The 14,360-nt window shown below is 39.1% G+C and overlaps 1 protein-coding gene across 5 annotated transcripts in view; it reads right to left on the reverse strand.

Moving 5' to 3' along the window:
* Positions 1–10,278: 10,278 nt before the first annotated feature.
* The window catches only part of lingo2 (leucine rich repeat and Ig domain containing 2), a 308,406-nt gene continuing 304,324 nt past the window's right edge, over positions 10,279–14,360 (reverse strand). For all 5 annotated transcript variants that reach the window (XM_084719682.1, XM_084719683.1, XM_084719680.1 and 2 more), the window contains one exon: positions 10,279–13,252. In XM_084719682.1, coding sequence (XP_084575808.1) covers positions 11,399–13,240 — 1,842 coding nt within the window. In that variant the 5' untranslated portion in view covers positions 13,241–13,252 and the 3' untranslated portion in view covers positions 10,279–11,398. The remainder of the gene's footprint in view (positions 13,253–14,360) is intronic.

The raw sequence follows: 14,360 nt of genomic DNA on the forward strand, positions 1-14,360 counted from the left end.
GGGGTAACCAGATTCCACTGGGTCACGGAGGCCATAAAGTGTGTGGGAAGGGAACAAAATGCAAAGAGAAGGTGTTGATGACTTATGTTCAGTAGGCAGAGCTCCTTTAAGGATGCCACAGTGTTGCTGTTATGTCTTGGAGACCTCCATTTGGTTAGACTGTGAGCTTTGTTGCAGACTGTTGGCAGATTCTTCAAGGTCGGTGAGCAAGTAACAATCTAGATATCATCTGCTCAATGAGGACAAGGCAGCTGAACAAAAGCGGAAGTGTGACAATACGGGATACGGGAAGTGCTACAGCAGGAACCACAAACTTGAACGGACAGGGATTAGGAAGGGTTATGCAAAAGAAAAAAGTCTTTGGGAAATGGGAAGATAGAGATCTTGTTTGGACTGTGTTTCCAACATCTATATCTGACAATGGTTCAGACTGAGATGTGATCAACCTGAACACAAAGCAAATCTCACCTTATGTTATTATGACTGATCACATTCTTTTGCAACCTGTATATTTTCCCTAGTCATACAATGATGCCACATGTAGGGGCGTTAGAGAGTTAGCCACATTTATGCACTGGCCTGAAAAGTAGAGTCCAAACTTCCCAGTTTGTCCGAAGTAGTCAATAAACACTAAAATGTCCCACTTTTGAACATTGTTCAATTAAAATAATTGTTGTTTTTAACAGTTACACAAACATGTATTATATTATGTGCCACTCATTATGACCTAACCCATCAGAGAGGCAAAGTCTCTCCTCTTCTGGTGTGCCACATGGGGCCTTCAGAAAAATCATGAACGGTATTTAGTGAAGAGAGACAAATAAGTTTTCATTCCTGTTTGAACTGTGTCACAGATTACATATATAATGTTTGTACATTAGATTTGTCATAGTTTATTTTAGTTTAATGTTAAAAAAAAGTCTCAACGTCTCTCAATACCAACATTGCTGTTCCTTGTGATGTTATCTTACCTGAGGAGGTTTATCCAGCAAACCCTGGTCCTTTTTTTGGAGGGAAAAAGAAATATCAAGCAAGACACGTTGCTTGAGTCATGAAACACAAATAATTTGAACAGACAGAGTAATAAGACAATGAGATTCTTGCTGCTGCTCCGCCAAACAAAACAATGTGAGTGGGGCTCAGTTACTGCCATTTCTACACTAACAAGGCAGATCAAACCAAACTGTGAGAGAACCTGGAATCTCTGGAGAAATGGTAAACAAAACATACACTATCGGGTAATGAATTTTTAATGGCCTAGATTCTTCACAGATGACAGTGGTTAATCAATTGATTAATCATTAATATCCCTAGTTAGTTACAACGATTGACGACCTTGATGTTCCACTTCGAGCCCAGCAAAGTGCGTACGCATGTTTAGGGCATCGTTTGGTCAGAGGGGCTTAGCAGAGTGATATGATGCAGCAGAAAGGGAGGTTTTTGCATCGTGTATGTTCAAATTGCCTACTACAGCGATAAGACTGAGGTCTCCAACTTCACACCACAAAAGACTTAAGTCCTGCTGTAAGAAATCCGCAGACAAAAAAAGAAAAAATTCAGTGGTGTCAGTAATCGTACAGTTACCAACATTAGAGCAGCTCATTAGAGCGGCACCGTACTGTGGCACAACACAAGGACCGTATAGTTTAGCATGACAATAGACTCTAAAAAAACTTAAGAAAAGCCATCATGCAGCTACTAGATACAGAAGGAGACAATGAACAATACGGACCCACATGGACTGATTGTTAATAGTGTGATCACTTGAACATATTTTATTTCTATTTCAGTACCTTTTAATTAGCTTTATTTGATACATGGTTTTGTCCTTTCATATTAATTAACTTTAACAACAGCCAGTTAGTGGTCTATAAATTAATACGCCACCTTTCTGGTGGTGGTATGTGTTTTTCTTGTTTCTTTTCTTGTGGGTTCCTCCCCCTAATCTCAATTTACTTGGCCTGGTGTTCCTGAGAATTCAACATATCTGCTTGTGGGATATCATGAAACATGAACACAGACTTTTTAAGGCCACTTTTTAATTAACTCTGCTCCACAGAGAGTGTCTGACTGAATCCATGTTCTAATTAAATCATTGTGCAGGTGTTCAAAGCATGATCTGCCTCTCAGCTGGAGCAACTGCACCATAAGAACTAAAGCAAGACCAATTATCTTTACTGTACCTTCCTCTGAAACCTTCAGTAGATAAACGCTTATGTGACATTTAAGCTTTTATGAGGATGAATGTGAGAAAATGTTTCTTGAGGGCTGAACCTCGATAGAATTTAAATCACGTTCGGATCCAGGATGCTTGCCCACACCTCAGAGGCTGTGTTCACACTGCAAGCCTAAGTGCTCAAATCAGATTTATTGCTTGGATCTGATATTTTCTGTTTGGCTGTTCACACTGGGGGGGGGGGGGGGGGGGGGGGGCATTTTTCACTTTTTATACCTACATGTTTAATATCTTCAGGCAAACAACCCACATGTGTCTGCTGTCATGAACCAGTGAAAGGTTTTTAATAGAGAAAACAAGTCATGAGGAATTAAACAGCTGTCTGATGTTACAGTTTAAAAGCATGTGAGTCTTAATTGTAACAACATGAGCTGATTGGAACAAGACTAAAAAAACAGTACTGAGCTGTTTTTATGACAAAACAGCAATATTTCGGTCAAGCAAAATTTTTCACATTGATTTCATGTCAAGTATATGATCAGATAATACAAAATGATAATATTAAAGCTATGCTAACTGACGAAGAACAGATACATGCAGACAACAAACATCATAATATCTGAAAAAAATGTTCCTGGATCTGAATGTCTGTGCTAAACAGGTTTTTCAGGCGCCATTCCCTGCAGAGTGGATGAATCACGTTCATATTTCTCAGGGATATTTAGTACTACACTGGCCACATGCTGCTGTGATGACGTCTTGATGGCTTTTACACTGCATGAGAAAACGTGAGTGCCACAACTGTAAAGACTTACATTAAAGATGACTCTCCTGTCTCTTAAATGTGGCCAATATCGGATTCCAGTGTGAACTTGTCATGGTCCTGAAACGACCCGATGAAACCTCGATGGTTTCATTTCTAAGTTGATATGCAGTGGAAGCCAGCATATACGTGAGCAGATGATCACAAGGATGAGGAGACGTGCTTTTTGTGGAGCACTGGCTGCTGCTGCTGTATGGAGGTGTGTGTGGATGCAGAGTCAAAGCCAGGTGGGATCGTGACATGAAGATTTTCACAGAATCAGATTCATTTTATTTATTTATTTAACAGGGACAATACATGTAGGAATTGTTACATTTAAGTAAAAAATGCAACCGATGCAATGTACATGTAGGAATATTTGCAGTTGGTTTTGATTTGATCCAAAAGTTTAGGATGTCAAGAGGGCTTTTTTGAACTACATCTTTCAGCACCTTGACACAAGAGTCTTGAAGCGAGAGTCCTGCACTGGATTGAGTATCTGTGGGTACCTGGTAGGTGACCCACAAAAATGTTATGTAATGGGTTAAAAATATTGTCGCTGTTCATTGAAAAACACCTACCTCCAAAATGTCAGCTTTTCAGGAACTAAGAAAAACGTTTTTAACTTTGGATTGGGCCAGCTTGGAATCTGTTTGGCTTAAATAGTAGAAGTGTCTCATATAGTGTATTATTCCCTCCCTCCTTTTCGTAAAAATTAAATAACTGTGGGAAGGCGGCATGTGATAACAATAATATAACGCACACAATACAATATATTTTTTTCCCTGGAGGAATCAAAAATGAAAATGATTGTGTAGTATTTTTGACATTTATATCTGCTCATACAGTAATATTAAGCCTTATCCATTGCCAAGGTTTTAATTTAAAATTCTACGAAACAACTTTTGACCCCACATCCTGCCAAATAATGGGACATCACTGTCTGGTGTTACAGTGATGAAGGCTGTCTGACAGCTAAAAGTGATTACATAAACACAAGAAAAGTGGCCAATGCACTGTCGACAGCCAAGTCGAATATTTGGGAGGATTTCGGTGCGAGAATAATATCAGCGACTTTGCTGCTTGTAAGTTTCAGAAAGTATTAGCTTTTAAAAGCCTAAAGAGGCTTGTGGTCACTATGGAAACATCAAAATACAACAAGTGAGTGACTGTGTGTTTAAGAACGGGTGTGGGTCGGGTTGTGCGGCTCACATTCACAGTTCTGGCTGGATGCAGATTTGACTTAGAGGTAATTGGTTCTTGTTTTCAGAGCAGTACTCATTTCAGGAATAAAAAGTTGAATGAATTCTGATGTGACTGCTCAGACTGAGGTTGCATTGAAAAAAACAAAACAAAAAAAATCACTTAAGAATTAAAAAGAGCAGATTTTTTATGATTTGGGCTGTTCACACTGTCATGTCACATCTGAGAAAAAAAGAAATCAAAAAATGGCCACTTTTGCCTGCAGTGTAAACATGGCATAAATATGGTTTCATCTGCTCTGCTTCAGCCGTGACTATTGGTATTCATGTCAAGATATACTATATATGCTTTATGTTAATTCATACGTAGGGAGGATGGTGCCACTTCAGCAGAATAAGCAGAATAAATAATTATGATATTTCACGGAGAAGAAATATTGCGTGCACTTCTCGAGGGCAGGAATGTAAAACGTTCAGTCTCTTTGCTCCAATTTATGAGTCCATTCGTCATTAAACAATTACATAGGCAAAGAATTCAATTTCCCTCCTCTCATTTCTTCTTTCATGACCAGGCTTCTCAGAAAGGGCAAAAACATAATTACAGAATGCAGCAACACGCTAACAAAGAAATATCGACTGGAGGCTTACAGCAGAACATTTGGTGTGAATTGTGTAATAATGTTTTCCCCTCTATTATCCAGGAGACGTTTTTCACTGCAGCCTTGCACTGTGTGAGAGCTTTATATTTAAAAAGAAAGGAATGACTCTTTCTCAGTCCCATCAGTCTACCTTTGTTTTGTGAGCCAAGACAAAAGAAGCTGTCTTAACTTGCAGATCAACAATGAGGTGATGCGCAGGAGGCAGCGTGTGTGTGGATGCCTTTTAACGTGTGCCAAATATTTGGAGCATTGTGTTGTCTTTCAGTAGAAGCATGTGTTTTATTTCATGTTAGCGAATGTTTAAATGTGTGCAGTCTAGGATACATAGCAGCACATGCATGTCTTCCTCTTTTCCAGCCAGCCACAATTTTTGGACGTCGGTTTGGAACTGTAGCCGGCTCACATGGGAGCTCATTTGGCAGACCAGCCTGTCACCGGGGAGCGTATGAAAGCTAAACCTAATGAAAGCACACACAGCCAAAACCTGCCGGCTAACATCTGCCCCAGACTTCAGCTACAACCAGCTCCACTCTCTCGTCAAAGCAAAACCACACAGCTCCCGTATGCCAGGCTTTCTTTTTCTCACTTGAGTTGCAGCTCTATATGATCTTTTATGTGTAGTGAGGGGTATGTGGCCCGTGGGGCTTGGAAATCTATCAAAAAGAGGTGTGTAATTTAAAAACTGCGGGGATCTGAGCAAATGTAGACTTTTTTTTTTTTCATTCCTTGGAGTTGTTTTGCAGATATGTGTATTTACACAGACTAGAGAGATAAAAATAAGCTCTTCTCATCCGTAGCTGACATTCTTTTTTTATGACACAGCTTATTCATTAATTCATTTGCAGCCAATCCAAAACCATGTCTGTGATTTTGTTTTTGTTGGTGGGTGTGTGTGTGGAGGTGGACTTTGTTTTGTATCCTTACAGTGTCTTAAAGGATTCTTTTAAGGTAGTGAATGAAGCCTATCTGAATATTCACAAGACTACAACAACTACTACTAAACTGTGTGCTTCTAGCGGTGGTGCTCTGGGGACAGGGATGTGTTTGGTTCGATCAATCCATCCATAGAGTTTCATTATTTGTATCTGTTCAATAGACAATGAATTAAAAAATTATCTGTATTCAGATAGAACACAGGAGGTGGGTGTGGTTTATATCAGAAGTCACATTAAATCCAGCATTTCTTTTATTTTTAAACCTAATAATCATCTGCAACACAACTGACCCTTCGTTAAGCCCCACCCTCTTTAGTCACTGTTACTGTAACAGTGGCAGATTTAACATTGACATTGGGAGTAATTGTTGAAACACGGGGTCTAAATGACAACAATGGGTTCTTTCAGCTAAAATGAAGGCTGTAATCGGTAGATTTGTTTAGATTATTTTTGTGGCATTTATTTGATAGAGAAAGCTGAAGGTATGACAGGAAAGGGGGTAGAGAGAGAGATGGGATGACTCGCAGCAAATGGGCCACAGGTGGGAGTCAAACTGGCAGCCGCTGCAGAGGACTGTCAGCCTGAGTACATGGGGCTCATGCTCTACCAACTGAGCTACAGCGGCACCCCATAATTAGCAGATTTGAAGTAGAGTAGCTGGCTAATGTGAGCTGCTGCTAAAGCTTGAACTCCTCGACTCAGCTGAGAAGTCCATTCTCAGCTGACTTTTTAATGTTAACATGTGACACATTTTCAAATGAGAACCCTGTGAAAGTGTATCAAATATGTAAAGTTACTTAACAGCTGCAGAGATGACATAACATTAATGCTAAAAGACCGAGGCTAAATCTAGCTTACATCTCAGCAAACATGGATGGTCGGATGATGAAAGACGGCATGTTTATGATAGAGGACAGAAATACCCTCATTAACATGGGAAAAGGAGGTGCAGGGATTACATTAAGTGCGGTGGACCTTGAGACAGTCACTGATCTACACCAAGCTAACCCAGCTCATATCTAAAAGAACGAGCCAGAGAAATGTATTGTCGTTGACCCACTGTGATTCTGCACAAGCCCAAATCCTTCTCCTTTAACCAACCACACATAATAAAAGAAATACAATCCCATCGACATAACTGAGAAAAAACAAGAATCCTCACTCATGGTAAAGTACAACCTCACAGAGCTCCAAGTGTGGCTGTAGACTCTTGTTCCCTTCCTGTTATTTGGATTTCATATTTATTTTTGATGCTTTCTGTGATGTTTAGAGAAAAAAAAAGAATCTAAATCACAAAATAAACCAGATGTTCCTAAACTGAGGGGCTAGGGAGCGTTTGACTCCACTTTCACCATGTGTAAAAACTTAACATTTTAACAGCTTTGATAACTCACCACAAAAAATACCATTAGTTTGTAGCTATACTCAGTAATTAATGGAATTTACAAAGGTTTTGAAGTGTCTGACCTTTCAGAGACTGCATGTCATTTTCAGTTTTAATTGATAGATTGAGAGTGATGATAGCGATATGTCAGTCTTTGAAATTTTTCATATGCAGCTCGAGCCAAGAACTGTTCTATTTTAATAGAAATGCATTAGTCATTTTAGGCTGAGAGACTCCCATCTGTTTTGTCAAATTATCCTCACTAATTAGTCTGAAAATATGAGTGGTCAGATCAGTCAATAACTGATAAGAGGGGGACAAACAGCCAAACAGCGCTAACAGCTTTTCAGATACAATCCAAATGCACAACCAATCAAAATGCAGTCAATTAGTATGAAGAGATCTGCATAAAAATTATTATTCTGAATATCACCATGGAAATGCAAGTTACACAGACACAAAAATGCAAACAGCTTTGTATACACCTCTTTACTCAGAATAATGTCAGTGTATCCCAGCTGTCAGATTTCTTTTGGCAACGTAACCATCACTGAAAATTATTAGCCCACTTATCTTTGATTCGTGTGCATGTAAACACAATCAGTATGTTTTCCTATAGAGAAGGATGCTAGTTTTATAAGATGAAAGGCTGACATTTAGATCTCTTAAGAGGAAAAAGTACCATCATAATGGGAAGAATATTTCTTTAAGTGGGATTTGGGACAGAATACACAAGCAAAGAAAAAGTTGCTTGTACTTTAGGGACCTCATTTGTACAGGAATGCAGTCGTTCTCACAAGTTCAGCGAGGAAAACAATTTTCATGTAATTTGACTAAATGAACAGCCTGGACGTGGGCATCGCTGACCTACAAAGGTAACCTTGTTTCTTTTGTATTTTTGGAGTATAGTCGTAGCATTTGGTGCTCCGATTTCTAAAGCATCCCAAGGGACTGCAGGCTCAGAAACCAAATATACTCTGTGGATCTTAGTGAGAGTGCACAAATGAGGGGCAGCACAAGAGATTCATGCTTTGGAAAACATCAGATAAAGAGAGAAAAGGAAGCCAATAATATCTGATGTGTCATCCAAGTAAATTCAGTTGTTAATGTCAGCAGAAAGAAAGTGGTGTATATCATCACGACTACACTCCATGTATGTATTAACACCATGTCTCTGGATCACAATCTGTTGATGAGCAGTTGAAACAGCGGTTTATGTATTGCAGTTTAAATACATTTTAGCTCAGTGTGTGTACAATTCAATTAGAGGAACAATACAAGAAACAGTGAGGCAGGAAAGATGATTCATATTTTATGTATGTGTATGCATGTTTTCTTAGCTGAACATGAACTGTTAAAAGAAGTTTTTTTACCCAGTTAAAACTAAATGATCAAAAGCTAAATATTGTTTTTTTTTTGTGGAGGTCAAGCTTTAACAAAATGTTTTTCTTTTGTACTCTATACACTGAAAATTAGTTGCAAGAAATACAGCTAGTAAAGAATATAATCTGAACTTCACGGTTTGATCAGCGATGCACCACTATTTACTGGGATGTAAACAACAGGATGGATGAGACGCTGAATCTGTTTGTTGGATCAAAATACCAATCTGTCATAAATATATAAGCAATTATAATGTCCCCCTTCAACCAATTTAATATAAAAGTCAAATAATGAAAAACTGTTAAAAATGTTATTCTTACACACTTATATTTGGTTACTCATGAATAACACAAGAGGCAGCTTTCATATGGACTCTTCTTGTGAACACAGTAAATGTGACTCGATCTGAAGGCAGCAAACAATCAGGAACTGTTGCGTGTTTGGATGTGTCGTCTACAGGCAGTACTGCAAACATGACCGACCCCCAGATTGTTGATGGCACTGTGAAAGCTCTCTTAAGCGTCAGCAGCTTGATACTGTAAACATACACCACCTGCTGCAATCTACAATCAGTGATGACATCGACAAGAAGCTTAGTTTGCACACTTTTTTTTTTTTCAAAATTCAACACTACAGTAAGCAGCAGTGGACTTTTATTGTGCAATCAGGAGACAACAAACTGCTCTTGCAGAAACTGGTCAAAGCAAGTTTTAAGGAGGTTCCAACCCAGTTTTAGGTTTGAACGCACAGTTTGTATATATAAGTAGTTGAATTAAAGAAATTCTAAATGTAAACAATATTACTGAGTTAGAGTGAAATTTCAATGTATTTTTAGAGAAAAGTGTAATGTAAATATAAATAATACACTAAAATATGATGTAGCCATTCCATTATGGTAACTCAAGTGAAATATAACAACATCGTTTGAAATTTAGCTATGATTTTAATACTACACACTATGTATGTAGTATTGTATTGCTATGTAGGCTACATTTTATACTGCCCGACTGCCCAAATTATTAAAAACTTAATCAATGTTTAGTAATACTTTAGAAATACAGTTTTCTAACATACTTTCTATTATCTAAGTGAATTAACTGTATAGTGAAGAATTACAGCTGCGCATCGCTGTAACATGTCATCATCCTTTAATACTTTTTATTACATGGCTTTGTTCAATACTCGATTCTGATTGGTCAATTACAGCATTTTAACGTCAGTTGTTTTTGTATGGCAGACAATTCAGACCGTTGCTATGGAAGCAATTCTGATCATGGACAATGGAGGTGCAATAAAAGAACTTTTAAATTCACAAAATTGTTTTTAAATTAATATTTTGCGCTAAATTATAGATTTTTTTGGTAAGTAACAATGTAGTCATGTATTAGGTCTTTATTGTGAAATAAACATCTTCATCATTATTCAAGACCCCCACCACTCTGTCACCCTGTTGGCTTTATTTCACAATAATGACCTGCTCACTGTACATTATCCCATACACAGTATATTTCCATATATAAGAACGGTATATTTAAGTAATAGCATGGCTCATATTTTGATAAACTTTTATGTTGTTCCAAGTGGTGGATATGTCACTTTGCCTGTTGATGTTTCTGTATACTTAGTTTCATGATTAAGATGTAATTCCTTATTTCTTGACAGAATCATGTAGTTTCCTCAAAAGAAAATGTCCATCAGTGAGGCTGAAGAAAAGAGAATTTCATTACGTAGTAGCCATTTAGTCAGACTCATTGGTACAAATACATCTTCATTTATTTCACATACATTTTTTTTAAACTTTTACTTTGAAGTTTTCACAATCTAAATGATTCAACAACAAAATGAGAAACTACCACAACAAAGTCCAAATTTCCTACTGGGGAAAATTATGCAAATGTCACTTTAGTAAAATTGACACATGTAGTTTGCCAACCAGCAAAGGTACAATTAAAGTAATAAAAAGAGACAAAAATAGGACAGAAAGGTGGTTCATGTATGTACTTTGACCAGTACTGGGTCATCTTTATAATGATTGAAGTGTTATGCTAGATCCTGAACAGTGTTTGAGGACTGATTTTTGTAAAATTCTCGACATTTTTCATAAATAAAATATTTTTCTTTATTTTTTTAATTGATAAATAATATATATTTATTAATATCTAGGAGTCAATTGGGGGAGCAGGGACAAATAATCACCGTAGAAGCCCTTCCTGAATCCATGGAAACTTCAAAAGGCTGAAGAATGTTTTTGCTGAACATATGGGGTATATCAATTTTGGCTAATGCATCCCATGAATATTGCTATGAAGAGTTCTTTTGAATGAATATGCACATAAATGTACATAATGAAGCATTAGGTACACATATGCAAAGTATCGAACATAGGAAATTATGGTCTGTTTCATTGATTTGTTCAGTGAATAAGCATGGCGCAAGACTAAACAAAGTAGGTTAATAGCTTAGATACAAATTTGTACTGTACATGTTTCAGCTCAGTCTGTAGATCCAACCCAAAACTGAAGTGTTTTTTGTTTTTGGGCATATAAATTTCAAAAAGCTGATAAATGACACGTATTCCCTTCAGGTCCTCATGGCGGCAACAGTTTTCACTCCTCGTACATGTTGAAGAAATTGCCCCAGAATGTCCTACTGCTATTTTCGGTATGTGAAACACAGTATCCAAGCATTATGTCAAGATCCAGTGATTTACGGTACTGCTCGTCTTGTTCTGATGCCCCAAATGTTTTCACTACCATTCTCCCTGCAGCAGTGGGAAGTTCAGTAGTCCGATTTTCAAAAAAAATACATTGTACTTTGGGCATTTCCACAATCCAGAATCTTGGATCTATGAAAGAAGTCACATCATTTTCATGTTAAAACGACGAGGACCGGCTTGTCCCTCTGCCGAGTCAACGTTAGTGCCATTAGACTTTGACCGAGGCACATATTCAACATCTATGTTGTTTTTATGTTTTCCTTTCCCTCTGCTCCAAACAAAAAGGAGCAGGAAACAAAACAAGACCACTCCCAGAAAGGTGAAACAACCCATAGCTGTTGACACTAAAATAGTCTTTAGGTCTAAACCGAGGGTGCCACCGGCTGTCCCATTGGCAGTGGTATTGCTGGGATCTGTGTAGTACTGGGTCCTGTTGGCATACAGCGATCCCAGACTTTTCACCGCCAATGAAGTCATCAGGGTGTCATTCCCAGCAGTGTTGGAGGCAAGGCAAAGGTACACCCCGCTGTCTTGTACCTCTGCTGACTTAATCTCCAGTGTACCATTGTTGTGGACGGTTACTCTACCATGGCTCCTACCTGTCAAAACTCGTCGACGCGGGGACAACCAGGACACAGTGGGCCTTGGCGTCCCCTCAGCACTGCAGCGCAACATCGCCTGCTGGCCCTCATCCACAGTGATTGTTTGAGTTTTATTCTCACGAATTTTTGGCTTGGTACATGTCACGTAGTAAGACAGGAGAGTCTCTTTAAATTCCTTAAAAGGCCTGCCACGAATGCCCTCAGGTGTGCTGCACTCTGGTTGTGACTCCCCAAAGAAGATGGAATGCCTTTTCTGTAGGATCCACATGAGACGGCAGTCGCACACCAGGGGGTTGTTGTCGATCAGAAGAACCTCCAGAGCCTCAGGGGACTGAAAAACACCCTTCTCCAGTGTATCCAGTCGGTTGTGAGAAACATTGAGGACTTTGAGCCCCCGCAGGCCTTGGAAGGCATACGGTTCAATGGTAGTTAGCTGAGCTCCGACCAGATGGAGCTCTTGAAGCCGAACCAGTTCCATCAGCATCCCCCCTTCAATGTGCCGGATGCGGTTGTAGGACAGGTTGAGGTGTGTCAGGTAGGGCAGATGCTTCAGGGCTTGGTAAGGGAAGGAGGACAAGTTGGTGTTGGTTATGAACAGAGTGGTCAGGTTGAGGCCGTGCAGGGTATTGGCTGGCACGTGGTCAAGGGACGGCCAGTTATCAATCTCTAAATGCCGCAGTCGGAACAGCTTTTTGAAGGAGTAAGGATGCAAAGTGCTGATGCTGAGGTATCGTAGATGGAGGCTGACCAGGTTGTGCAGGTGGGAAAGGGCCTCAGTGGGTACAACTGTAAGGTTGCACCTTTCCAAGGTTAGTATCTCCAAGCTTAAAAGTCCACTGAATGCACGGTGAGAAATGTAAACCAGATCATTGTCACCCACTTCCAAAAACTTTAGATTGTGTAGGTCCTGGAACATGTAATCCAGGAGGATGACGATCTTGTTGTCACTTATATCCAGTCGGGTAAGATTTGTTAAGCCTGTGAAGACGCCCAGAGGTATGAGTTTGATACGATTGCTCTTGAGACTGAGCGAGTGCATGTTGAACAGGGCGTTGAAAGCTCCAGGCTCAACATAACTGATAATATTTCCACTGAGGTCAAGTTCCTCGAGCCCAGGAAAGTTAATAAAGTCATCAGGGTTGATCATTGTCAGCTTGTTCTTACTCAGGTCCAGGATCCGGGTCTCTGTTGGGACGCCGTCCGGGATGCTGGGCATGCGCTTGCGGTGACAGACAACTGCCTTGCTTTGCGCTGAACATTCGCAGCGCGAGGGACATCCCAGGGTAGAACCCACAAAGACAGCCACGAGGGCCAGTCCCAGGAATGGTTGCCAGCATGAGACGACCGTGTGCAGCATGACTTTGCTCATACAGTCGACCATTCTGTCACGGTTCTGCAAGAAAGTGAAGAGAGAACAAAGAGAAAGAAACGGGTTAGTTAGTTGCTGTAGAATTAGTTGATGACATGTTAATTTGGTGTGGTATGACAACAGATTGGATGAACCTCGAGGCACACAAATGTCTCATTCTGGCCATCCTTTTCCCATCTAGTAACTCATTCAAATACAGACACATTGAATTGCTGGGTTCCAAATATTTTGAATTTCCTCCATTGTTCGATCCTCATTTTAATCTATCTGCTGTCTTTTGTTTTCCTTTTATCCACGGGATACTGATCAAGGCACAACAGTGCTGGTTAAAAAGCTTCCCTGCTGAGTGTAGGCAGTTAATTTGATTTTCACCAAAATCAAATTAACTGTCAAATAAAAAGTGCAGCTTTTGTTGCCTATTATATCACTCCACTTGTTTGTTCTGACATATTAAAAAATGCAAAAAAAAAAAAATCTCTTGGAAGAAGCAAGTCCAAACAGGCTAAAGCGACAGAATGAAAGAAATCATTAAAGGAAAAGAAATGCTTGGCACTTCATGCAGTTCATGGATAAGTGTGACCAAACCCAATAAACAAGTTAGAATTGTTGGAGGGCATCATTCAGTCTTGGAAGAATATAGTCATCATGTTTAAAATTAACAGTAATAGTAATTTTGAAACAAGAGAAAAATCAGTAATATTACTGTCATAACAATGTTTTATCCATTTTAACATCCACTTAATAAACACGTGTCTGTGTTTTTACGTTTGTTCAGGATTGCTAAGGTAAAGTGTGAACCATAAATATTCTACTTTCTGTACTTTTATGATCGAAAAGATTACAATTGACCCACTTAATTTTAAGTGATCATGTTATGTTGTTTATGTTATGTGTACATACATAAATTAGATGAGAAATGTGTGGCATTTTTGTACCTGTGACTCATGTATCTCTTCATGCAGCCTCGGCAAACATTTACATTACAACCTGGTTGATCTTAAATCTATTTGTTATGCTGTTTTTCTTTTTCGCTCATAGACCTACTCATACATATATCACATAAGCACCTACTCGTATATATCACATGAGCAGTGGAAGATAAGCACAGATATATAACCTGAATGCACTGCTC

The sequence above is a fragment of the Lutjanus erythropterus genome, chromosome 5 (genome assembly GCF_056507025.1).
Source record: "Lutjanus erythropterus isolate fLutEry1 chromosome 5, fLutEry1.hap2, whole genome shotgun sequence".
Classification (NCBI taxonomy): Eukaryota; Metazoa; Chordata; class Actinopteri; order Lutjaniformes; family Lutjanidae; genus Lutjanus; species Lutjanus erythropterus.